We start from the raw sequence: 26,739 nt of genomic DNA, 5'->3' as shown, positions 1-26,739 counted from the left end.
ACTTCAGAAGGTAAAAGAAGTAAGTGATTCCTAGAGGCTGTATCCAAAACCAAATTAAGTTGGAGGGAGAAAATACTCCAAATTAAGTTGGAGGGAAAAAAATACTTTCCTTGTCCGTTTTTTTTTGTCCCTCCCCTCCCCCCGCCCGCCATCCCAATTCTGTTCTCAGGAGGGGAAAGGTTTCATTCTCCCCCAAACTCAGACTTCTCAATCCTTATCCATTACCAATTTACCAACTAACTGAGACTGTGTAGAATCTTCCTCTGGGAAAAAGGGAAGTGTATGAATTCTGAGTAGTGAGTTGGTTGGTCAGTGGCGTGTGAAGTAACCTGATGAAGCTTAGCGTGGGTTTTTTATTTTACTGGGGGCAGCATATTGGGGAAGAGAAGGATAACCTTACTAAACCGCTTGGGTACGCCAACCCTGTGCAATAGATATTAGCAACATAGCTAACCATACATGGTTAGTAAATACAACCCACACCTAACTGATGCATGTAAACATTCCACATTACAGTGAAATATATTGGTGTATTAATGCATTTTAATAACAATTATGGTATTATTTTGATACCTTTCAAAGTGTTTGGAATAATTGTGCAGATCTTCCATCTTGTAATACAATGTAATACAGCTAGTCAGATCAACCAAAACCTACCAGTTAAATACTATCCTTTAACTGCTTTCTTAACCTAAACCAATCTTGGAAAGGTAGGATTAGAGGCCAGAAAGTTAGGATTAAAGTGTGTTGGATGGATAGATCAGCACAATTTCATCCATGTTGGTGGTAAGGCTTTTCATTATTTTTAAGTGTGTTGATGCTTCCCTTTTAAATTGTTTCCGCTTAAATAATCTAACTGTCCTTTCTCAAGCATATTGGTCAAGATGATCAATACCAGAGATCTTAAGTGGCAGCTGAAGAGAATTAAAGAGATTAAAAAAAAAAAACCTGATATTCAGTCCAACCGAATTCTGCTACTGTATTAGCTGAGGAGGCTTGAGCCAACCACTTGACCACTTGGAGTCTGAATCGCCTTATCTATAAAAACGGGGATCCATTGAGAAATTATAATCAGATATTTTCCAGAATCCTCTCCCATCCCAGCTCCTATCTCCCCCTTCAGCCCTCAGGTCGGCTGCCACTCACACTGACCGCCATCTGTGCCCCTCACAATGACACCAGCGTGGCCCTGCCTCCCTTCCGCGCGGCCCCGCCTCTCACCCCGCCGAGGCCCCGCCTCTCACACCAAGGTCCCGCCTTCCTCCTGTTCTTCCCGGCCAAGGCCTGCCTTCCTCCCACGCGGCCCTCCTCTTTCCCCGCCAAGCTCCCGCCTTTCTCCTGCGCGGCCTGCCTCTCTCCTCGCCAAGGCCCCGCCTTCCTTCCTCGGGGCCTCGCCTCTCACCTCGCCGAGGCCCCACCCTCTCCCGCGCGGCCCTTTCCGGCACAGAGCCCACCCCTAGCCCATGCGAAGCGGCGGCCGCCGGCACCGCCCCCTCCGCGCTCTCGCGTGCCGCAGCCCGCGTCGTCTGCCGCCACCGCGCGCCTTCACTGACCTACACCACCGCCGCTGCCGCCGCCGCCGCCGGGCTCGCTGGCTGGCCCGGTGCGGGCGGCGGACTCCCGCCGGAGAGGAGTGCCAGCGCCGCCGCCGCCGCCGCTTCGGCCCGGGCCCGGGCCCCGACCCCGTCCCGGGCCCCAGCGCCGGCCGCCCGCCCGGTCGGGCGATGAAGTGTCACTATGAGGCGCTGGGGGTGCGGCGCGACGCCAGCGAGGAGGAGCTCAAGAAGGCCTATCGGAAGCTGGCCCTGAAATGGCACCCGGGTAAGTACCTGGCCCGCAGCCGCCGCGGCCACTCGGAGAAGCCCGGCCCTCCCCGACCTTCCCTTCCCCCGGGCGGACTCCGTGGAGCCAGCAGAGAGCGACCTGGCGGCCTAGGAGCTCCTTGCCCCGCCCGGCCAGTGCCCGGCGCCGCCCTGCCCGTCTCGGTGGGCGAAGCGCTCCGCCCTGGCGCACCCCGGCTCACACCCCATCTCCTCATACCCGCGACCCCGGCCCCGCATCGCCACTGTAGGGGGAAAACTGCAGTCCAACAACCTCACTTGCTCCCGCTACCGGGTCGCAGACACCACGAGGGAGCAGTCGGGGCCTCGGAACTCAGACCTGCCCCAGGCTTGCCTTTCCCTGCGTCCCTTGCAGCGCAGCCTCTCGGTGTTTTTCCTCCGCTGCCCTCCACCTCGTCCGGGAATCCCAGATACTTCAACCTGATGTTGAAGTTTTCGTTTCTTAGTTAAGAAGTTAAGACACGGGAGCTAGTAAAATATCTTTTCAATAGGGATGCGCTTTTTACGCTGTTTTTTTTTTCTTTTAATAAGCTGTTTAAGCAGACCTTGTACTTCACTTTGGACATGATTCTGCCGGGGAAGGTTTTAATCAGGCGGCTTCCCCAGTAAAGTTTGTATGTTTACTTAGAAGTATCCTTCCTTTGGATGTTTCATTGGTCTGTAATCCAGGCCTGTGTGACTTTTATGAAGTAATCTGATCTTCCAGGCTGGGAAACTAAGAGAGTAGTTGACTTTCAGCTTTTTGAGGTTCATATGAAGAGGCTTTCATATTAGCATTCATCAGTAAACACGGTTACAGAGTATCCAATATATGCAAGTCACTGCACTCTACTAAGTAGATTTGGAAATGCTGAGACAGGGGTCTTAGAGTCTTGTTAGGAAAACAACTTTCTGCTTTACACAAACGAAAAGTTAAATACAACTGCCAGAAAAAAATCGCAACATACATAATTGGTGGTTAGATTAATGGAACAACTAATATATGCTCCAGGAATTCAGGGAGGGAGTTATCATTTTGTATTGAGTCTTCCCCTTCTCAGAGGAGTTTGGACTGGATCGAAGAGGAATGCAATTTGGAAAAGTGAACTCAACAGTATGGAGGATAGCATGGTGGAGGACAAAAGATGTTCCGGGGGACAGTTTGACTGAAGGTGGTGTGCATTGCAGGTCTGAAAAATAGGGATTATGAGAGGAGTGGAAGGAAAGGGCAGGGACCCAAAGTCAAAAGGGAATGGCTATGGTGATGGAGTGAGAGATAGAGGTGTAGGTCTGTTATTTAAAGTTATGCTTACCAACAGAGGCGTGAAAAAATGTGATTATAAATATATTAGAAGAGCAGAAGTAAATGAACTGATGTTCATCATAGCAGTAAGTCAGAAGATACAGCCAAAATTAATAAATGTAAAAATAGTGTAGAAGTATGTTCTTAGAGTTTGGGTTAGTGTAGAAGCATATTCTTAGGAGTTTGGGTTGTTACTGTTAGAAATCAAGTTAGGAATTAGAAGGAAGTTCGGAATTCCTTGACTTTCTAGGTGGGAAAGGGTGAATGAAGTAGAGAATGCTGTGACCAAAAGCGTATGTAATTTTCTGAAGAGTGATGTTAAATCAGATTGTATTTCTTGAGTACAAGAGTAGTTTGAAATCAGATTGTATTTCTTGTAATCTTGAATATTAGCCCAAGGACTGTGAAATTTGCTTCGCTAAATAAGGGAGTTGTGGCTGGTTTTATTAAGCTGCCATGGGAGGGTACTATGAAGACTACTTAGTGGATTGAAGAGGGCTGGAGACAGAAGTTAGGGAGAGTCCTCAGTGGACAGACAGGTAAGGGCCCAAGCCAGGCTTGGGGTCAGCGGGAGGGGGAAAGCGCAAGGGGAGGAGATGTTGGGAAGGAAAAATGACCAGATTTGGTGATTAATTAGAAATCAGTGCTAGGAAGAAGCATGCAAATATGACTAAAGTATCAGTTAACTCCTTTGAAACCAAACCTGTTTTTATGGCATCAGTGTGATGGTATCAGAGAATGGGCAGCAGGAAGCCCTGAAGAGCTATGTTCTAGGGCGGCAAAACTATTTGTAGATAAGACATTGCTGTCATGTTTTCTTGTAAGTTCTTAGAAGGGAAGTATTGAGCTGTAGCTTAAAGAACTTTAGTGTGCTCCGGCCAGGTGCGGTGACTCACACCTGTAATCCCAGCACTTTGAGGGGCTGAGGTGGGCGGATCACCTGAGGTCAGGAGATGGAGACCATCCTGGCCAACATGGTGAAACCCTGTCTCTACTAAAAACACAAAAATTAGCTGGGCGTGGTGGCGCACACCTGTGGTCCCAGCCACTTGGGAGGCTGAGGCAGGAGAATCGCTTGAACCCAGGAGGCAGAGGTTGCAGTGAGCCAAGATCGCGCCACTGCACTCCAGCCTGGTGACAGAGCGAGACTCCATCTCAAAAAAAAAAAAAAAAAAAGAACTTTAGTGTTCTCCATAGTCAATTCAAAATGTTTTACTTTCTGAATATATTAGTTGTCTATTGCTATGTAACAAATTACCAATACCTCAGGGCTTAAGACAACAAACAACAAAAACAGCAAGCCTATGTTGACTATATGGACTCCCACAGTTTCTAAGGATGAGAATCTGGGAGCGGCTTTGCTAGGTGGTTTTGGCTTTCTCATTGTCTGAAAGAACCTGCTTCCTGCTCACCAACCACCAACTCATGTGGTTGTGGCAGGCCTCAGTGCTCTGCCAGCTATTGGCCAGGGCCTCCTTCACCCCATGAGCTTCTCCAGCTTCTCCATAGGCAGCCTGAGTTGCTCATGCTATGGCAGCTGGCCACTCCCAGAGTGATCAAGAGAGAGGGAAAGCCCAAGGTAGAAACTGCAGTCTTTTATAACCTCATCTCGGAAGTGAGGTACCATTACTTCTGCCATCTCCTGTTGGTCACACAGACTACCCTTGCTGACACAGAAGGGACTGCACAAGGTGTGAATGCCAGGAGGCGGGGTGCTGTCTTGCAAGCTGGGTACCACCCTGAGGCAAGGACGCTTTCTGAATTCCATGGTTCAGGAAGCACAGCTAAGGAAATAATAACTACTTAGTGTGTATTTTTTAAACTTTATGAGATTTCTTTTGATATACATTGATGAGAAAGAAAAAAACAATGTCAGCACTAAACATAATCTAGTACAAAATAAGTCTTTCTAGAACTGATTTTATTTATTTTACTCCTTTTAAAAGTAAAATTTATACTACTCAGGTTTTTCCTTTTGTGGATATCCAGTTGACTTGTTTTACTTTTATTTTATTTTATTTTATTCATTTTAGAGATGGAGTCTCGCTCTAACACCCAGGCTGGAGCGCAGTGGTGCAATCTAGGCTCACTGCAACCTCTGCTTCCTGGGTTCAAGTGATTCTCCCACTTCAGCCTCCCGAGTAGTTGGGACTACAGGCATGCGCCACCACACTGGGCTAATCTTTTGTATTTTTTAGCAGAAACGGGGTTTCACCATGTTGACCACCAGGCTGGTCTCGAACTCCTGACCTCAAGTAATCCACCTGCTTCGGCCTCCTAAAGTGCTGGGATTACAGTGGGCGTGAGCCATCACGCCCAGCCCAGTTGACTGTTTAGTGATGTACCAAGGCTTAGGGAAAAGCCTCAAATTTCTGCTTAGATTGATGCTTTTAACAAATCCTGATTATTGACTGTTATGTGGAGTCTTTCTGCTTGGCCCTGGTTGTTTCTTGTTTTGTGCGCTTCTCATCTGTTTGTGGCATTTCTGATGGAAAATGTCTTATTTAGATTCTGTCCTGTACGTTTTTGATTGACTTAAATTTCTGTGACTTTAACAGATAAAAATCTGGATAATGCCGCAGAAGCAGCTGAACAATTTAAATTAATCCAAGCAGCATATGATGTGTTGAGTGACCCTCAGGAAAGAGCATGGTGAGCATCACGCTGTCCTTCCCATCCTAGTTTATGATGTTGGGAGCAGTTATCAATATAGGTGGTTGTTTTTTCAAATTTAGTACATTAAATGGTTTTTGGTGTGTTCTGAAACATCTGTCACCTAGTCATCACATAAAATCTAACGTTTGGGTCAGAAGGAAGCTTGGAAATGATTGCTCCAATTATCTGATATCATAGGGGGTGAAACAGAAAGTTTGGTGATATTATATAGTTTTAATTTTGATACTTTAGGTGACTTCTCATTAAATACCCTTTGGTGTATGATAGATTTACTGATATCAGACAGGAAGAAGGTTTTCGTTTTTTGGTTTTTTTTTGAGACGCGGTTTTGCTCTGTCACCCAGGCTGGAGTGCAGTGGCGCAATCTCAGCTCACTGCAACCTCCGCCTCCCAGGTTCAAGCGTTTCTCCTGCTTCAGCCTCCTGAGTAGCTGGGACTACAGGTGTGTGCCACCACACACCTGTATTTTTTTTTTTTTTTTTAGTAGAGACGGGGTTTCACCGTGTTGGCCAGGCTGGTCTCAAACTCCTGACCTCAAGCAATCCACCTGCCTTGACCTCCCAAAGTGCTAGGATTACAAGTATGAGCCACTGTGCTCAACCAATACAGTGTTTTAATACAAGAATGGTAATCCTCAAAACTACTTTATATGAAGAAATTGAATTAAGCTTCTGCATCTGTGACAGATATTACTAATGATGGTCTGATCATTTAAAATAATTTCCAGATGAAAATTACTATGTTGAAGTTCTGAGTTTTCAGATTCTCAATTAACTTTTTGCTACAAGGAAATAGGTTTTAAGCTTTGACATAACTGTGCAAGATCCTGCTCTTACAAAGAGCTACTGTGCAAGTCATCTTTCTGTTAAACAGTGTACAACCAGATGGTTGTCAAGAAAGAAAGGCTGCAAAGAAAATTCTTACAAAATTGTGTTTCATAAGAAACTCAGAGAGAGGATCCTGAACATTTCTCTACTCAAGGAATTTGGAGATCTGGTCTTAGAATTGCTTTTGCCTTCTTCCCAGAACTTTGAAATTCTTTCCTGACTTCCTTTTGCCTACTCTCTTCTCAAGATCTTGGGTTGTTTTCTGATCCTTGGGATTCCTTTGTCTTTTTAGTCAAAGCTCTTGCCTAGTAACTCTCTTTTTACCTGGAAGCAGTACCATGTAGTGGCTAGGAGCTGGTCTTCCCAATGTAGGAGACCTGCTTCTGAATTCAGACTTTGCTGGTTACTGGTTTTATTATTATGGATGACAAATTATGTAATATCACTGAGCTTCCATTTCCTTTTATATCAGATGGAGATAATAACTGCCTTTACAGAGTTATTATGAGAAGCAGTTGTATGTGTGTGAAGCTCCTAGATTAAGTTGACATAAATTTAGGAAGATTCTTATTCCAGTGCATCTTGGTAAATTTCCAAATCACAGATGTGTAATGATTCTGTGGGCCAGATTTCCTATGTCCTGTTTTATGTTTCTTTCCTGTGGAAGTACAGGACTCAGAGACAGTCATGGAAATTCCTTGGCTTTTTAAATTCCCCTGTTCATGTGGGCTAGCATTGTATAATGTATCAGAAGTTGCAGGCCTAGTTATAATTAACAGTTCTGTGAAAGATTATGAACTCTTTTCATGTTAATATTTCATTAAAAATTTTTGGTTATGGATTGGACATACCCACAACCAAAAATGTACAATAATAATATTCAAAAGGAGCAAGAAATCCTTTTGAATTCTTACTTATTCAGCCTTCACAATGATGCTAATTTTTGTTTTTCAGGTATGATAATCATAGAGAGGCCCTACTTAAAGGTGGGCTTGATGGCGAATATCAAGATGACAGCTTAGATTTGCTACGCTATTTCACCGTTACCTGTTATTCTGGTTATGGAGATGATGAAAAGGTAAGATAAATGAACTCACCCTTAATTTCTCATCAAGTACTTCATTAAGACTCACATACAAAGAGAATTCTTAAAACTATTCTGTAATAGAAAGTGAAGCAGTGTTCATTTTGAAAACTGAAGATGCATTGCCTTCATGTTTAAACTGTCAGTGTATAAAAACCTCTAGTTGAAATCTAAATGTATTGCAGGGACTGAACTTTGTCCCAAAATTCTTCAACATTAAAATTTTTCATTTTGTATTTTAAAATCTTTTTCTGTGATTAGGCTGCAAAAGTATTAAGAATTTGTTTTTGTTACTGTTTTTTAGGGATTTTACACGGTGTATCGTAATGTTTTTGAAATGATTGCCAAGGAAGAACTAGAATCTGTGTTAGAGGAAGAGGTTGATGATTTCCCAACTTTTGGAGACTCCCAGAGTGACTATGATACGGTAAAATAAAAATGCATTGTTCTATAATTAGTATTTATCACTGTGTCATTTTTAAATTTTATTTTATTTTTTGAGATGGTCTCACTCTGTCACCCGGGCTGCAGTGCAGTGGTATGATCATATCTCACAGCAGCCTCAAACTCCTGGGCTTAAGCAATCCTCCTACCTCAGCCTCCTGAGTAGCTGGGAACACAGGTGTGCGCCATGACATCTAGCTAATTTGTCAGTTGTTTTATAGAGATGGGGTCTTGCTAAGTTTCCCAGGCTGATCTTGAACTCCTGGCCTCCCTCCTTGGCCTCCCAAAAGATTGGGATTACAGGCATGAGCCACAGCTCCCAGCTTCTCATTTCCTTGTTTTAAAACAATTGGTTCTAGTTCTCGGACCTATCCCATGACCTCTCTTTGTCTCTCTTCCTTTCCGAAGTAGCTTTTCGATCTCTTGCAACCTTCCCCCTTTACTTTTCCCTTTTTATTTTTTATTTTATTTGTTTATTTTTTTTTGAGATGGCATTTCACTTCTGTTGCTCAGGCTGGAGTGCATTGGCACCACCTCAGCTCACTGCAACCTCAGCCTCCCGGGTTCAAGCGATTCTCCTGCCTCAGCCTCCCAGGTAGCTGGGATTACAGGCTCCCACCACCATGCTCAGCTAATTTTTGTATTTTTAGTAGAGACAGGATTTCGTCATGTTGGCCTCCTGACCTCAGGTGATCCACCCACCTCAGCCTTCCAAAGTGCTGGGATTACAGGCGTGAGCCACCATGCCTACTTTTCCCTTTTAATTTACTAATTGTTTACTGATTATTTACTAATCACCATGGTCCCATCTAGTGATTAGTAAGGCTATTTTTATTTTCTCATTAAGTTTATTTTGAAGAGTGATTTTTTCTGGAAAGCCTTAAAAGTACTGTCTTCTCCAGAGATTATTAGAAGTGTTATATACATGAAAAAAGAAAGGTAAAAGATGTTTCGCATCAGTAATATTTACTGCTTTTCTAAAAAAAAAATCTTAAAGCGCAGAAGTTAATCTGTTTTCTTTGTCGCTAGGTAGTCCATCCTTTCTACGCTTATTGGCAGAGTTTCTGCACTCAAAAGAATTTTGCATGGAAGGAAGAATATGATACACGACAAGCTTCAAACCGCTGGGAAAAACGAGCCATGGAAAAAGAAAACAAAAAGATTCGGGACAAAGCAAGGAAAGAGAAGAATGAACTTGTCCGTCAGCTGGTAGCTTTCATTCGTAAAAGAGATAAAAGAGTGCAGGCGCATCGAAAACTTGTGGAAGAACAGAATGCAGAGAAGGCGAGGAAAGCCGAAGAGATGAGGCGGCAGCAGAAGCTAAAGCAGGCCAAGTGCGTAGCGTGCGTGGGGCCCTCTACTCAGTATCGGTGGGGGTCAGAGGCAGCACCAGAGGTACCTTACATGTTCATGTTGGGTTCAGTCATCAGCCTGGCTTTATCCTGCTTTTTCTTCTTTTTTAAATTGTGGCATTGGATAGTGTTTTTTCATCTACTGTGTAAAAATTATTATTATTTTTGGGACAGTGTCATTCTGTCACCCAGGCTGGAGTGCAATGGTGCGATCTCGGCTCACTGCAACCTCCGCCTCCAGGTTCAAGTGATTCTCCTGTCTCAGCCTCCCAAGTAGCTGGGATTGCAGATGTAATATGCCACCATGCCCAGCTAATTTTTGTATTTTTAGTAGTGACGAGGTTTCACCCTGTTGGCCAGTCTGGTCTCGTACTCCTGGCCTCAAGTGATCTGCCCGCCTCAGCCTCCCGAAGTGCTGGAATTACAGGCATGAGCCACAGTGCCTGGCCTAAAATTTTTATTTGAATTGGATATTTTCCTTCAGAGACCCTTTACATTTGAGAGATCCTTTAGACTTTTGTAAAATTTAATAATTTTAATTAATAACTAGCGTTAATTGAATTCTTCCTCTGTGCAAGGCCATGTTCTAAGTGCCTTCCTCACAGCAATGCTGTGAAGTACTTATCCTCCTTGTTCTTCTGAGGAAACAAGGCTGACAGGCCTGAGATCACAGAGCCAGTAAATGGTAGAGTCAGGAATTGAACCTGAGAATTCTGACTCCAGACTTTCCTGCTTTAGCCACCGTGCAGTACTGCCTTTTGGTCAGTGTACTCTGAGATACTCAGTTCATTTTAGTTCCTCTAAAGTTTTGTTATTAAAAAGTTACTGTAAATGCATTGTGTCCAGAGCATTATAGCATACTTTTAAAAATTATTCGCTTCTTAAGAATTCTACTCATCCCACCCTCATCTTTTGAAAATTAACACTTTACCTACATGACTTAAAATCATCTGAAGACTTTTAATAAGTTGCTGAGTTTCATGTTTCAAAACCTGTTATGTACTACTGGAGCAATTAAAATTAACCATACAACAGGTAAGAGGTTTAAGTGACTTTGCCTTGGTTTTAACTAAGCACAGGTTTTAAGTTTGTAAGCGTGGATAGGTTGGGAGCAAGCTCTCTAGTGGGAATGGATTTTAAACCTAAGTAGTAAGTGAAAACCATGCAGAGGCGTGCTTGTCGCTGTGAGACTGTGCTGTATGTGTCTAGACTGGTGGAGCAGTACAGAGAACAGAGCTGGATGACTATGGCCAATTTGGAGAAAGAGCTCCAGGAGATGGAGGCACGGTATGAGAAGGAGTTTGGAGATGGATCGGATGAAAATGAAATGGAAGAACATGAACTCAAAGATGAGGAGGATGGTAATATTATTTTTATTTTATTTATCTTTTTTGTTTTTTAAGTGAAGCTGGAAATCTCCTTGCTTATTTGACATCTCCCAATTTTTAAATGTGGCAAATAATTAAAAATAATGTTGTATGGGCCAAAGGTAGTCGGCTGAGCTAGTCTAATTCAAGTAATTTGATTAACAAATTCTTTTCTGACCATGTCCTAAACAGTGTGTACTTCTAGCTGCGTAATATGACAAATGGACATGTTTACAAGTGTGACTATTAAAGAAAATTCAATTAAGTGATAGGTCAAGTTTTAATATTAACTATTTCTAGAAAAGCTGATATTGCATGAGAATCTATGTGTTGTGTATAAATTCTTCCTCTCCCTTGTGACTTTATAGAAGGGCTCCTCTTGGTGTGCCAAAATGTTGTGTTTTTTTGCTGCTATCATTAGAGCACAGGTATTTGACTACCTTAAAAGGCAAGGATTAGGCATTTTTGAGAATAGCTGTATATCTGATTTTCCCCACTGTCTCTATAAAATTGACCCAGTTTTACCTTATCTACAAATGTGATTTTTCAGATTCGTAGCCCAAATAATAAAATGATAAACTTTTATTTATTCAAAATGACTAGGAAGTGAAGCGTTTTATTAATGAATCAGAAGTAATACTTTTGAAAGTACTTTGAAAATTATAAAGCACTCTATAAATGTGAGGTGGCCTAATTTCCATCGAGTTTTACAATTTATAAAGTCCTTTCACGTACAAGCTCTCACTGGATCGTCACACAATCCCCCTTACATGGAGGTTTTGCTCATGGAATTGTCTCTGTTTTGCCGTTGTGGAAACTAGGACTCTGAGAAGCTATGAGATGTGCCTGAGAATGTATGACCATTTTTAGATCCAGAGTTTTTGCTTCAAATCTAGTATTGTTAACTATTCGATTAATTAAAATTTCACATACATGATATATTGAAAGTCTACAATACCATAATGGAAAATTAACACCATATATTAAACATTAACACTAGATAGGGTATATTTTGATCATTTATGATTTCAATGAGACAGTCCTTCAAAATCATACTGACATCATTTATAAATAACCAACATGTAGAATATGGAAGATACCTTGAGATATTTATTGGTCCTATAATAAATCCCAAATGACAGTTTACATGTTTGTTTCTTCAAAAATAGAATACGGATTTGTGAAAATAATTTCAATTGAGCTTTTTAGTCAGTTGGTTTTTGTGGACTATACTGATAGTAATTATTCAGTTGTAATAAAGCCAAAAGCTTATTAAAAAAAAGTTTATAATGTTAAACTTTACATGTCATATGTTAACTTATGGCCTATCCGTCTTACAGTGATGGAATATTATAAACTAAGTTTATTAAGTATTTAAGAGTAAGTCACAGTTGTAAATGTGTTTCGACCAAATCTTGCTCAAGAGGTAAACTAAGAAAAGACCTTTGTTGAAAAACTGCTTCGTGGTAGAACTATGAAAGTGGGATTTAATTTTTTAAACTTAGCTGACATCCAAGACTTTAAAGATGTTTTATATCTTCTTCTAAGTAGACTTAGGAAAAGAACTTGAAAGTTAAGGTGCTTTATTTGGAGCCTTTCCTTATAGTACAGTGCTGCTTTTAAAAAGCCAACTCAAATCCTTAGGATTATTTTTTTTTTAGGTAAAGAAATAAAAAAATTTAATTTCTAATTTGTTAGCATATTTTAGATTTGTGCTCTGATCAAAGAGGGTTCTTACTGTAGGCTTCCCTGTCATAGGTAAAGACAGTGATGAGGCCGAGGACGCTGAGCTCTATGATGACCTTTACTGCCCAGCATGTGACAAATCGTTCAAGACAGAAAAGGCGTAAGTTTATTTATTTAATTTAATTTAATTTTGAGACAGGGTCTCACTCTGTCACCAAGGCAGGAGTGCAGTGGCACAGTCATGACTCACCACAGCCTCGACCTGTTGAACTCAGATGATCCTCCCATGTCAGCCTCCCGAGTGGCTAGGGCTACAGGAACCTGCCATCATGGCCAGCTAAAAAACTGCAGTTACTTTTGCACCAACCTAAATATTTTCTTTGGAGATGGGGTTTTGCCATGTTGTCCAGGTTGGTCTTGAACTCCTGGATTCAAGTGTTCCACCTGCCTCAGCCTTTCAAAGTGCTAGGATTGCAAGCGTGAGCCACTGCATCCAGTTAAAAGGAGTAAGTTTAGTATCTTTGAACTTGTGTTTTCTTTTTTTTTTTTTTTTTTTTGAGACAGAGTCTCACTCTGTTGCCCCGGCTGGAGTGCAATGGCACGATCTCAGCTCACTGCAACCTCCACCTCCTGGATTCAAGCGATTCTCCTGCCTCAAGCTCCCGAGTAGCTGGGACTACAGATGCAGGTCACCGCGCCCGGCTGATTTTTGTATTTTTAGTAGAGACAGGGTCTCACCATGTTGGTCAGGCTGGTCTCAAACTCCTGGCCTCAGGCGATCCACCCACCTCGGCCTCCCAAAGTGTTGGGATAACAGGCGTGAGCCACAGCGCCTGGCCCTTGTGTTTTTTTTTGAGGTGAAGTGTAACACTTTTAAAGTTCTAAAAACAATGTGCTTGTAGCAGTTGATAACTAGCCCCACATACTGTCTTGGGGGATTCCTTTCCAGCAGGGTAGAAAGAGGTATTTGTACCTGCCATTAAACCTGTTGTATTGATTGTCACTCATCCCAGTATTCCTATATAAGAGCTGCTTTTAAAACACATGCACTGTCTCCAGAAACATTGCTTGTTTTGGCAAAGAAGACATAGTCACATGGGCAAAAAGTCTAGACCGTGTCTAATCATCTCCCTCCATCATTGGTGTCAGACTCACTTCCCACCATCATTGTCCCATGCAGGCCGATGCTGCCAATATAGGGGCTTTAAACTTGTCTGGCCCAGAGTATCTTTGCTGAAGTGGAAGAACTTTATCTTAGGGGAACAATGATGAAGAAAGAAGTATTAAAACGGATACCATTATTATAAAGGAGGGAGGAAACAACACGGGAGAAAATGAGAGTAGAATCAGCAAGGGAAAAAAAGCAAAATGGGCAATCAGAGAGAAAGGAGGCCAAAGGATGAGAATGGCGCTGTGAGAGTCATAAATGGTATTACCATATGACCTCAGGGAGAAATGACAGAGTACTAGGGGAAGTGGAAAGAGGCAGAAAAATTAGAAACAAGCAAGAAAAAGGTCAACAATGAAGGAGATTAAAAATTTTTTTTTTATTTGGAAATGACACACTTAAAGGTAAATTGCAAGAAGAGAATATAGTGTGTCTGATTGACCTGTTACTAACGTTTTGCACAATTTGCATGTCCTCTTTCTCTCTACACGCTCAACACACACACAGTATTTTTCTGAATAATTTGAAAGTAACTTACATATATAGTGTTCCTTTACCTCTAAATACTTCACTATATCTTAAGAATAAGGTTATTCTCGCTGGGCGCAGTGGCTCACGCCTGTAATCCCAGCACTTTGGGAGGTCGAGGTGGACAGATCACCTGAGGTTGGGAGTTTGAGACCAGCCTGACCAACATGGAGAAACCCCGTCTCTACTAAAACTACAAAATTAGCTGGGCGTGGTGACGCATGCCTGTAATCCCAGCTACTCAGGAGGCTGAGGCAGGAGAATCGCTTGAACCCAGGAGGCGGAGGTTGTGGTGAGCCAATATCGTGCCATTGCACTCCAGCCTGGGCAATAAGAGCAAAACTCCGTCTCAAAATAAAAAAAAAGAGTAAGGTTATTCTCTTATGTAACCATGCTACAGTGACCAAATAAAAGAAATTATTAACATTGATATGGTATTTTTATCTAATTTACTACCTGCATTCCAATTTTGCCAATCAATTGTTTATTAATATAGAATTTTTCTCCAATACAGAATGCAGTCTAAGATCATAATCTGGAACAGCTTGTGTTGTCTTTTATGCTGTTTACATTTTAGAAGTACACTGTTTTCACTTTTTTCATAGAATTCTTCTCATTTTGTCTTTGTGCATTTCCTCATGATTAGATTCAGGTCATGCAGCCCCAGGTGGGACGCCGCACAAGCGTGTTGTGCTCTCAGGGATTCATAGCTGGAGACACGTAAAGTCCTTCTACCCCTCATTTGTCGTGATAATTTTCATCACCCAATCAAGGTGTCATCTAATTTTACTACTATACTACTAATTTTACTATAGAGTTAGTATTTTTTCCCTTGCAACAGGTTTTCCCTTGTAACATGTTTAATCTGTGAGGAGACACTTTAAAACTATGCAGATATCTTGCTTCTCATAAAAGTTTTCCTCATAGCTTTAGCATCTGTTGATGGTTTTAGCTTGCGTCAGTCTTTTTTATGATGGTTGCAGAATGATGCTTTTCCAGTGCCAGTACCCCCTCCAATTTTTATCAGTTAGCACTTGGCCTTCTGCTGTAAACAGGAGCCTTCCGTTTTATCCATTTATCTATTATCAGTTTGAATTTATTTCTTTTTTTGAGTGTTTTATAATTCATTACTGACCTTTTCATGCTCAAATTTTTCCAGAATTGGTTAGTGAGCATTCCTTCAAACCACCCTTGTGTCCTTTTGACATGTGCTTATAACTTTTTTGGAGGACTTACTTTCAGACACAGGATCTTCCATTATCTCCAGGGCGGCTTGGTCTCAAGGAGAATTTTAGTAGGAAAGAAAAACAGCAACTAAAACTATAATACCAAAAGCCTGAACAGATGAGATGAAGTAGATAGTTGACAAAGTTTCCTGCTTTTTAGTTGATATAACTCTTGTAGCTTATGTTGTCAACCCTGTTTTGTTGAATGCTTTTTAGTTGCCTGTAGGTGTGCTGAGACAGACATTGCCAGCAGGGTTTTGAACACAGGGATAGAGATGTGTCTGAATGTACATTACGGTGGTGAGAGTGAGAAAGGAGACCTCTCCTGAGAAGGTGAAAAGCAGCTGTTGAAAAAGCAAGAGGCAGTAAACTGCTCTTGTATTTCAAGCCTTCTCACCACCATTTTTCTAGTCCAGGGGGCTCTTCCTTTTAACATTAAAATGTGTGTCTTCTAATTTCCCAGTGATCCCTCCAAGTCTGTGGGATGGCCTGGAATGTAAAAACACTTAGCAAATACTTAGTGATTAAAAGAAAACAATGGCGGAAGCTTTAAGAATTGAAAAATCAAAATAATAAGTAGAGAATTTGTCCAAACCTCCCCCTGCCGACATTCCCCCATCCCCAGAAAGGAAGAAAATGTATGTAGATAAAAGGACAGAGAAAGACAGGGAAAGCTGTGGTACGGAAAGAAAGAGTGTGGCCACGAGTTTCCAGTATGCTCACTGCCAAGGAATCCTGACACGTTCTGTTTCTCTGTATAAAATCATGAACAAATAAAAAAAAAGAAAAAAGTAAATAAATAGAATCATAAACGTTTTGCTTAGTGGGAAAAAAGCAAATTTTATCTTGGTTGCAGTTATCCAGCAACATTATCTGGACACGTGAACTAATTTTAGCGCAGCTGCTCACGTCAGATTGCTCTTTCAGCATGAAGAATCATGAGAAGTCAAAGAAGCATCGGGAAATGGTGGCCTTGCTAAAACAACAGCTGGAGGAGGAAGAAGAAAATTTTTCAAGACCTCAAATTGATGAAAATCCATTAGATGACAATTCTGAGGAAGAAATGGAAGATGCACCAAAACAAAAGTACTTCTAAATATTAAATGTCACTAGAAATACTTATCACATTCAGAGATTGCATTAAAAGGTTTTTTTTGAGATGGAGAATCACTCTGTTGCCCAGGCTGGGGTGCAGTGGCGCAGTCTCAGCTCACTGCAACCTCCAACTTGTGGGTTCAAGTGATTCTCCTCCCTCAGCCTCCCAAGTAGCTGGGACTACAGGCACACACCACCACGCCCAGCTAATTTTTGTGTTTTTAGTTGAGACAGAGTTTCACCATGTTGGCTAGGCTGGTCTTGAACTCCTGATCTCAGGTAATTCACCTGCCTCAGCCTCCCAGAGTGCTGGGGTTACAGGCGTGAGCCACTGCGCCCGGCCTTAAAGGCTGTTTTATCCCAAGGAAGTTATTCTAACTAGAAAATATTGTCTCCATATTTTCTAGTTAATGGAACTTTATAGTGTTGAAGTGGATACAGACGTCAACTATAGTATTTATAGAACATATTATCACTATATTAAAAGCAGTTTTTATACCTGGCAGTTGATAAGCTAATTACTATCCATTGAACTACAGCCTTGTGTTATTCTCTAAAATGACAATGTGAATACTTTATTTTCCTTTTAATGCTTTAAGATATTAAATATTTTTAATCTTTTACTTCTGTTTTACTACTTTATCACTAGTGTTTCAACTTTTCTTTTTTTCCACTTACTCTTCACAGAGTCAAGTATTTGACATTTCGATTTATATTTGCTCTTAGGCTTTCTAAAAAACAGAAGAAAAAGAAACAGAAACCAGCACAGGTATGTTAGAAAGGTTTTGTTAACATTAAATGCCAACAATAAAGTTGCAGTGCTCTTATTTATTCAGTGTAGTCTGTGTTAAGGAGAGAAACTTATACTCCATAATTTTATGTTGATTGTAAGATTGATTAAAAAGGAATTAGAAATATTTTCCTTTTTTAGTGCTTCCCCCCCTTGTATGTATGTAATAACAAACTTAATTATGACTGCCAGTGTGTTTAACAAGTATGCATGTAGAATTCCCCTGGTATGAATTAGCTGAATTTTCAGTATTTTAAAAATCTGAATACATCTCACAAAAGGCTTTTAAGTCAAGACAACAATTAAAATCTTGAAATAGGAAAATCTGGGATTGGTCATTTTTTATCTCGGTTTATTCTGCCAACAACATAAACATCGCAAAAGGAACATTTGGTTAGAAACTTGTAATGATTGTGAGTCTTGAAAAAATGTTTCTATTTTTCTGAAGTTTAAGTAATTTAAATATTTCACAGCTGAAGTCCAAATTCATTCTCTGTCTTAAGGACTATTTTTAAATAAAATGGTATTATGTTGTTATACCTATAAAAATAAAGTGAATTTGTCCATTTTACCAAGGATATTTGGTTTTATGGCATTTTAGTATAATCTAGTTATATTAACTTACATTAAGTATTAAATATTTTTAAGAAAACACATTAATGCTTTTTAATAAAACTTTAGATTTGGTTTATTTATCCAAATGGTTATAATAATATATTTAATAGTCTTTTTTAAAATCAGTTTCCTATTCAAAAAATGATACATGACACATGAGTTAATCACTTAAAATTGTAATTTGGAACTTTTTGCTTCAGTTATAAAACTGCATAGCAAATATGTGTTCTTTTTATAAATTGACGCCTACCATCATCCATCCAAACACCTTATAATTATTAGTTTGGAACACTTTCTCTTTCCTTTGTGTATGTCAGTACCATTACAGTAAGGACAAAATAAATGGAGAGAGATTTATGTTTAACCTGAGCCTGTATTACCTTGATTAATGGAGCATAGATTCTATTGATTGCAACCATAAACACATACGTTAGTATTTTCTTACTGATGAAAATGCTTCAAATGAACACCCCATTGTTTCTCTCAAAAGCTATATTCCTTTATAGCATCTCTCGTTTATGATTCCTGATTGTAGCAAATTCAGACCTAGCTTGATGTAACACTTTTCCTGATATTTTCTAAGCTCTTTTTGAAGGGAAGGGCAGTGTGGAGACATGTACTGATAGATTTAAGAGCAGACGGCAGCAAATAATGGGTATCTTGAAACTTGAGATTGGGGAAGTTTTCTGTATGGCCAGAAAAATTCCATAACCAACAAGGATTGTACAAGAAAACCCTCCCAGATTAAAACTGAATGTAAATAGAAACAAATGACCCTGACTGACAGGAAAGAAAATTTAATTCAAGTAACTCAAACATAGTACTCTGACGGAATACCTTCCAAGGGATATAGTTGAAAGATAAAATTTAACTGCCAAAAAAGTAAGTCCTGAATTTAGTATGTTTTTTGGTGGTATTGGTGTGGTATTTTTGAAAGTAAATGAGTAATATTTTCACCAATTTCATAGGAGGCATTGATGTGCAGAAATGTTGAAGTATCACGTAGTTAAATTTTTCTGTTCTTTGTTAATCACGTATTTAATGTTGTGTCTAAGAAAATGGTGCCAAGACCCATGTCATTTCTTTCCCCTATATTTTTTCTAAGAGGTTTGTTAGTGATTTTTATGTGTAAGTATTTTATTTAAAATATTTTTTGTATATGATTCAAGGAGAGGATCCAGCTTTATCAGTGTAGACATGCAGTTTTCACTATGTTTTTTTTTTTTTTTTTTTTGAAGAGATTATCTTTTCTCTATCATGTGCTCATGGCAACTTTGTGGAAGATCATTTAATCATATATAGAAGAGTTCATTTCTGTGCTGTATTCTGTTCTGTTATCTGTTTATCTGTCTTTGTGTCAGTACCACATTGTTTTTGTTATTGTAGCTTTTAATATGTTTTGAAATCAGGAAGTATAATGCCTCCTCTTTTTCGTGAGTGCTTGGCTAGTTATAGTTCATAATCAAATTTAAAAATTTTAAGCAATAGTTCTATAAAAAAAAATCCTGTGCTATTGGGATTTTTATAGAAATTATATTGAATTTGTTCACAGTGTAGGTTGTATTGACATCTTAAGAAAATTAAATTATTTGATCCTTGACCCCTCCCCAAAAAAAAGGAATTAAATGAATAAATTGTAGCTGGGAACCATATTCTTTTTGTGGGAAGAGGGAAATACAAATATAAATTGAGGAAAAGAGAAGAAGAATACTGTGGAGTTGCATTGAAGTGGAGATGTTGGTATGAGCCCATGATTTAAAGAAAGTAAGTGTGTGAGCAGTGTGCATTGTGAGGACCTAGAAGCAGTGACACCCCTAGCAGTGAGTACACCTAATGCACATGTATTGGTTTTTAAGTTCACTTTTCTATGAAAAGGAAACAGGCTTGCTCTTTGGAGAAATACCTGATTTCAGGGCTGAGACTAGGAAAGTGGAACGTGAGCCTAGAGCATCTTATACTAGAAACTAAGGAAGTGCTCAAAAACTGACGGGGATACGTTAGAAGTACTCAAGATCCAGCTTGCGGGGCCTGCCAATTAGGGAAAACTTGAGTCATCAAAAGGAATAAGGGTAATAGATCTTCATACATTGCATTTGTTAAAAAGAAATTTATGTATCTATATTGACTTTTAAAATAGTGAGAGTTGGCCAGGTGCGGTGGCTCACGCCTGTAATCCCAGAACTTTGGGAGGCCAAGGCGGGTGGATCACAAAGTCAGGAGTTCAAGATCAGCTTGGCCAACATAGTGAAACCCCGTCTCTACTAAAAATACAAAAATTAGCCGGGCGTGGTGCCACGCGCCTGTAATCCCAGCTACTCAGGAGCCTGAGGCAGGAGAATCGTTGGAACCTGGGAGGCTGAGGTTGCAGTGAGCTGAGATCACGCCACTGCACTCCAGCCTAGGCAACAGAGCAAGACTGTCTCAAAAAAAAAAAAAAAAGTTGGAGAAAGGAGATGGGAAAGCTTTATTATTACAGAAAAATATTAATTAGTACAAGTGCAAATGACACAAGTAATAGAGGGAGAAAATCACTCTTCTACATCCACCAGTATATAAATGTTTCAGGCAAGAATCATTAATAGATGCCAAGTATATTCGGTAAATGGTCATGGGGACAGGATATTCACACAGTCTGAGTCACACTCTGCAGATTACTTATTAATTTAAAAAGGGAAAACATACTTTACAGTTGAAAAATCTGGCAATACCACCCTAACCAAATGATCAAACTTAATAATATCACTGAAAAATGACAAACTCATTTTGCTTCCCGGGATTATAGTATTATGCTAGAAATGTTTAACCTGAATCTGATCGTTTGGAAACAATGAAACAAAGCCAGATTATGGGACACTCTACAAAACATCAAATTGTCAACATCATGAAAGACAAAAAAAAAAGTGGGGGAGCTGCTCTAGAATAAAGGAGATTAAAGGTACCTGACAACTAAATGCAACATGTGATCCTTGATTACACCCCCTATCCTGTATATCCCTATACAGGAAAAGGAGTAATTGGTAAATTTGAATGTGGGTTGTGTAACAGATAATATCAGCATTAGATTCTTGAGTGTGAGTATTGTGCCAGAGAATGTTTTGATTCTTAGGATGTACCTGGCAAAGATTCATATCTGCCTGCAGCTCACTTTCAGATGGCTTGGGGAAAAAAGTGTGTGTTGGGAGAGAGAAGAGATGGAGAGAGCGAGCACAAATGTGCCAAAATGTTGCTTGAAAACAGACAGGTACACTTAGGATATGTTTGCCAGGCGTCTTTCTTTTATAATGCCTGTTTGTTGTTGCCATTGTTTGTGACTGTAGAAGAATAGTTGCTCATTGCTTATCATTTGGAATATGGAAAAGTATCATCCTTAATTTTACCTGTAGAGATTACTTAATAAAGAATTAAATTGTGATTACACTATGTATAATTTTCTTTCTTCTACTTTTGCTAATATGTTGTAAGTATTTTTTCACATAATTGAGTATCTTTGGAAACATGATACTTAAGCACTTCAGAATTTTTCTTCATATATTCAGCCATTCACTTTTTGAACATTTGGATTCTTTTCAGATTTCCCTTAATTTACTATCACTGTAATGAGCATCCGTGTTCTTAACTTACCTGCTTCTCCTTTTTATTTCCCGAAGGTATATAACTATTTGGCAACATAACATAAAAAGCTAGTAGTAGTATTATATTTATTTTGTAACGGCACATATGTTTTATTACCTAGAATTATGATGACAATTTCAATGTAAATGGAACTGGAGAAGGAGTAAAGGTTGATCCAGAAGATACTAACTTAAATCAAGACAGTGCCAAAGAATTGGAAGATAGTCCCCAGGAAAATGTCAGTGTCACAGAGATCATTAAACCATGTGATGATCCAAAAAGTGAAGCTAAAAGGTAAGTCAAAGTTGCATATTATTTGTAAATTACTGAATATTGATAGTAAGGATGTAGCTTTTCATATATCAAATAAAATCTTCTTTCCCATGACTGACCAGGTAATTTAGATGTATCTGTACATATTTATGTATAGATACACACACACATATGTATACAGATGAAGAGCGTTGAGAAGAGGATGCTAGAGGAATGTGCCCACACACATCTCAGTAGCATGGCCAAAATCAGAAAGATGTCACTTTGATCCAGTTCTTGTTTACCTTATCCTGCTGTGGCGCTGATTTTGTCGTGGATCATTAACACTTGACACTCACATGAGACAAGACTCCTGCTGCGTCCCTGGAGTGTCACTAAGCAAATCTCCATGCTCACGACAGCAGCCTGTGTTGGGCCCCACCATGTTGTGAGGACACATGGCAGCAGCTGGGGCCCTTCCTGCTCAGAGGAGCCCTGGACTCTTGGTGCTGCACAAGGCCATGGTGTGGACTAGGAGGAGGTCTCACCCAAGGGAGGTAGCCAGTCCTGTTCTCTCCTTCCTCCTCTTGTCTGACTTTCTTTTCCCCATCCTCCTCGGTTCCTCTAGAACAGAGAATCATTTCTTGTTTCTTGAGGAAAGATCTGATAGTGAGGAGCTTCAAGTTTCTGTCATTACAGAACCCTGAAAAGAATTAAAGTGACAGAGCAAAGTGGGAGCATGACGTGAAAATGCTAACACTGGAGCAACCGTGATGGGGAGGGGAGTGTGTGTACTTAGGAGTTTAAGGCACTTAGTAGTAGGAAGGAGGAAACAGATGTGGCTGAGACCTACAGTATGACTCTGGCTATAGAAAAAGGTATATAAAGAACTACACAAACTGGTAATGTTGAAGCTTTGAAGAACTTTGGAGAGTTGAAGCCTAGAAGGGGAAATTCACATGTATTTCACTCTGACACCAGGTGTTTGTTCCCTTTCTACAAATGGGGAAACTGAATTTCAGGTTAATTGTCCAAGGACAAACGCTATTGAGTAGAGAGGCTGACACTTCATTCCATCTGCCTGACAGCTTGAAGGCACCCAGATCATCTGACTCCATGGAGCCTGTGTGTCCTGTGGGATGGGCACAAAGAGTGGGCCAGGAGGTGGGGCTCTGGGCCCCTGAACCCCTTTTTCATCTAAAACTAAAATGTTTTCCATGTTACTTCTTTTTTTTTTTTTTTTTGGAGATGGAGTCTCGCTCTGTTGCCCAGGCTGGAGTACAGTGGCGCAACCTCGGCTCACTGCAACCTCCGCCTCCCGGGTTCAAGCAATTCTCCTGCCTCAGCCTCTCGAGTTGCTGGGACTGCAGGCATGCACTGCCACGCCTGGCTATTTTTTTGTATTTTAGTAGAGATGGTTTCACCATGTTGCACAGGGTGGTCTTGAACTCCTGACCTCATGATCTGCCCGCCTTGGCCTACCAAAGTGCTGGGATTACAGGTGTGAGCTACCGTGTCTGGCCTCCATGTTACTTCTACATGAGAATTGATCTGGGGAGGAAGAAGGGTTCTCAGGCTTGGGCAACCACTGATATAGTTCAGCTTTCTAATTTCACTGATGTGAGGAAAGGATTCAGAGAATTCAAGTGACTTCTTCACAGCTGCAGAATGGCAGGGCTAAGATAGATACATTATACCCAGCACCCTCCCCACACCACTCTGCTGTCCCCTGGATCCAGGGCCTTTATGCTGGCAGCTCCTCTGTTGCTTCTCTGGAGTGGTGTGGACACTGGGCACCTACTGAGAAGTGTTTTTTAAAAAAATGTGTGTGTGTGTGTGTATAGTATTTTTAAAAAATAAAGGTCTTAGATATCAGCTTCAGAGATGTAACTGTCATTCATAATATAAGTGATGTTTGCCAGGAATATTATCCTAAATTTGTTAGACATATTTCTGACATATCTGTGATGATAGTTTGAAAATTAGTATGTATTATTTGTTGCCTTTTATGCCATTGTGTCCTTTTCTTGATGTTTTCAAAGCTGGCTGAATCCTACACAATATGTTACACTCCTAATCTGCGTTTTTTAAATGCATAGGCCATTTAACTTAGCACAGACTATTGGCCTCTGCTTGAAGAATAGTATACCTATAAACTGGAAGCATTATCATCACTTACTCATTATAACCCATCCTGTCTGTTCTGTACAGTATAGTTGGACCCAGATTTTTACCCTATGAATTTGGTTAGCACAAATGAGGGAAAGTATGAAATGCCAAGGAAAATTGAAATTCATGTAGGAGATGAGTAGAGGAATGTTCAGGAGTTCAAGCAGAACAAGAGGAACCCAACTATACCATTTCTGATCTAAATGATGTGGTGGGGAAAAACCATCAGATCAACAGAAAGGACATAATTTTTAAATAAAAGTAACTTCCTTATATTGAGCAAATTTAATTTTATGAAAAATGCATTACAAAGTCTTTGTTTCACTCATTTCTCTGTGCGACTATTGAAGTGTTTGTTAAACTGGATCACGTCCAAGAAGTTAATGTTAGGCCAGGCAGGGTGGCTCACGCTTATATTCCCAGCACTTTGGAAAGCCAAGGCGGGTGGATCACGAGGTCAGGAGTTCGAGACCATCCTGGCCAATATGGTAAAACCCTGTCTCTACTAAAAAATACAAAAATTAGCTGAGTATGGTGGCACGTGCCTGTAATCCCAGCTATTCAGGAGGCTGAAGTAGGAAAATCGCTTGAACCCGGGAGGCAGAGGTCGCAGTGAGCCAAGATCGCGCCACTGCACTCGAGCCTGGGTGACAGAGTGAGACTCCATCTCAAAAAAAAAGTTAATGTTTTTGGGGAACCACACTTCATGTCAGATCATTTATGATTACTGTTGGTTAGTTTTGAAGATGGTTTGCTCCTTTAAATGGAGTATTAAGTGCTTTGTGCTTTTTTTTTTTCCCCTGAAACAGTCTTACTCTGTCACCCCAGCTAGAATGCAGTGGTGCAATCTTGGCTCACTGCAGTCTCCACCTCCTGGGTTCAAGTGATTCCCCTGCTCCTCCTCCTAAGTAACTGGGATTACAGGTGCCTGCCACCACGCTCAGCTAATTTTTTATATTTTTAATAGAGGCGGAGGTTTCACCACGTTGGCCAAGCTGGTCTCGAGCTCCTGACCTCAAGTGATCTCCCTGCCTTGGCCTCCCAAAGTGCTGGGATTACAGGTGTGAGCCACCGTGCCTGGCAGTGTTTTTATGAAAACACTGTATAAAACATTCTGTATAAAACACTGTATTAAACACTGTATAAAACATTTATCTCTGTATAAAACATTCAGAGATATTTTAAGGACCTTGTTTTAACTTTGTTTCAAATGTTTTAAGGAAATTCCTTAATTTTTGTGCCAAATTTGATATTCAATTTGATTTCTGAAGTTGCTTTTTAAAGATGTTCATTTAAGATGTAAAGATTATTTAAATTGCCTTTAAAATTAATGAATTAACTTTTAAAGTGCAGTTCACTTTTTTGAGTGTTGTAGAGAGCACTCAAATAATGATGGTTAAAAGGAGTATGTTATTTTTGGATTATGCTGAATTATTTATTTTCCAGTGTTCCTAAACCCAAAGGAAAGAAAACCAAAGATACGAAAAAACCTGTCAGAGTACCTGCTGAACCACAAACAATGGTAGGTCAAAATCATATTCATATCTCTTTAGCATATCTTGCTGTTTAAGCAGTATAATGATCTAAAGATGGAAATGTGTATTTGGTGAGCCATTCCGCAAAGAGCCTGCAAAGATGTGGATCCATCAACAGTTTTGTTTGATATAATGTATCTTTTTTTTTCATTAAAATAAAAAGAAGCACATTGGAAATGCTAGACTGTACCAGAACAGTTACTGTTGTTTTCTATTACTTTTCAATCTAAAGCCTTGGTGATAAGAATTACATGTGTCAAGTTCTGGAGATTAATTGTGAAGCATAAACTCTTCCTCTTTTTTAGTCCATGAGGTACATGCTATTGAAAGTCTCAGGACCCTTAAAGTTAATCGTGTTGATTAGTGGGATTTAACCTCCAAGAACATCTGCGTTTGTTGAACGTGTTTATTACCTGTCCACTCTGTTAAAACATCTTTATTTTACAATTGTTTGATGCTTAATCTTGACATTAAAACCTAAAACACTACTTTCAAGTGATAACGCTTACTTTTATTTATGATTTTTTGCCCTTCTCAGAGTGTTCTTATCAGCTGTACAACCTGCCATAGTGAATTTCCATCTCGGAATAAACTTTTTGACCATCTAAAGGCCACAGGTCATGCAAGAGCACCTTCATCATCGTCTTTAAACAGCGCAACAAGTAGTCAAAGCAAGAAAGAGAAACGTAAAAACAGATAGAGATTCTGCCTGTGCTTTTGTTTGACTGTCTCTAGATTTTGAAACCAAAAAACTGAACTGAAATCATCTAAAGAGTTAAAATTTCAGTGATCTGCAATTAATTACATTGTGGAAGATTATTTTTTATCTTGTAAAAACATTTTTTTGGTTTAATATATATTTTTAAAACATTTCACTAGTGATTGAATTCTACTTTTGCCATCTGAATTGACTTGAATGTCTTAAAACAGGTAAATACTGTAAAGTGTGTATTCTTGATGTTTATTGGCTCATGTGGACAGAAATGTACAGGGAGAATTACATTATTTTAACACATAGAAGTGCTCCTTTCTGCTTTATTTTCTGAATTTCACATTATTTTTACTTAATGCTTTTGTATTTTGTTAATACTTCATAATATGTGAAAAACTCGGATCTTTTAAAAAGCATCATAGATCGTTTTTCCATATGACACTGGTTCCGATTTTAAAAATTATTTTTAAATAACCGA

General features: G+C 39.9%; 1 protein-coding gene across 3 annotated transcripts; it reads left to right on the top strand.

The window, feature by feature from the left end:
- Window positions 1-1,478: 1,478 nt before the first annotated feature.
- DNAJC21 (DnaJ heat shock protein family (Hsp40) member C21) lies at window positions 1,479-26,739 on the top strand. Of its 3 annotated transcripts, XM_016953446.4 has the most exons (13): window positions 1,479-1,821; window positions 5,682-5,775; window positions 7,581-7,704; window positions 8,015-8,137; window positions 9,184-9,488; window positions 10,716-10,867; window positions 12,632-12,719; window positions 16,409-16,567; window positions 17,303-17,345; window positions 21,088-21,222; window positions 21,715-21,887; window positions 25,461-25,536; window positions 26,088-26,739. In XM_016953446.4, the coding sequence occupies exons 1-13, from the start codon at window positions 1,725-1,727 to the stop codon at window positions 26,247-26,249; spliced, it is 1,731 nt and encodes a 576-aa protein (XP_016808935.1). In that variant the 5' UTR covers window positions 1,479-1,724; the 3' UTR covers window positions 26,250-26,739. The 3 variants fall into 3 exon arrangements, with proteins under 3 accessions (XP_016808935.1, XP_016808932.1, XP_016808933.1); XM_016953443.4 differs by lacking the exon at window positions 21,088-21,222 and having other exon boundaries at window positions 1,481-1,821; window positions 17,264-17,345; XM_016953444.4 differs by lacking the exon at window positions 21,088-21,222 and having other exon boundaries at window positions 1,484-1,821; window positions 26,088-26,569.

The sequence above is a fragment of the Pan troglodytes genome, chromosome 4 (assembly GCF_028858775.2).
Source record: "Pan troglodytes isolate AG18354 chromosome 4, NHGRI_mPanTro3-v2.0_pri, whole genome shotgun sequence".
Classification (NCBI taxonomy): Eukaryota; Metazoa; Chordata; class Mammalia; order Primates; family Hominidae; genus Pan; species Pan troglodytes.
This window is presented reverse-complemented; position numbering and strand designations above follow the sequence as displayed.

Bases quoted from the DNA above. Each gene is read 5' to 3' on its own strand.
- DNAJC21 (XM_016953446.4), top strand. From the start codon at position 1,725: ATGAAGTGTCACTATGAGGCGCTGGGGGTGCGGCGCGACGCCAGCGAG. The intron at 7,705-8,014 runs GTAAGATAAATG...ACTGTTTTTTAG, and splicing joins GTTATGGAGATGATGAAAAG to GGATTTTACACGGTGTATCG. The intron at 25,537-26,087 runs GTAGGTCAAAAT...TGCCCTTCTCAG, and splicing joins CTGCTGAACCACAAACAATG to AGTGTTCTTATCAGCTGTAC.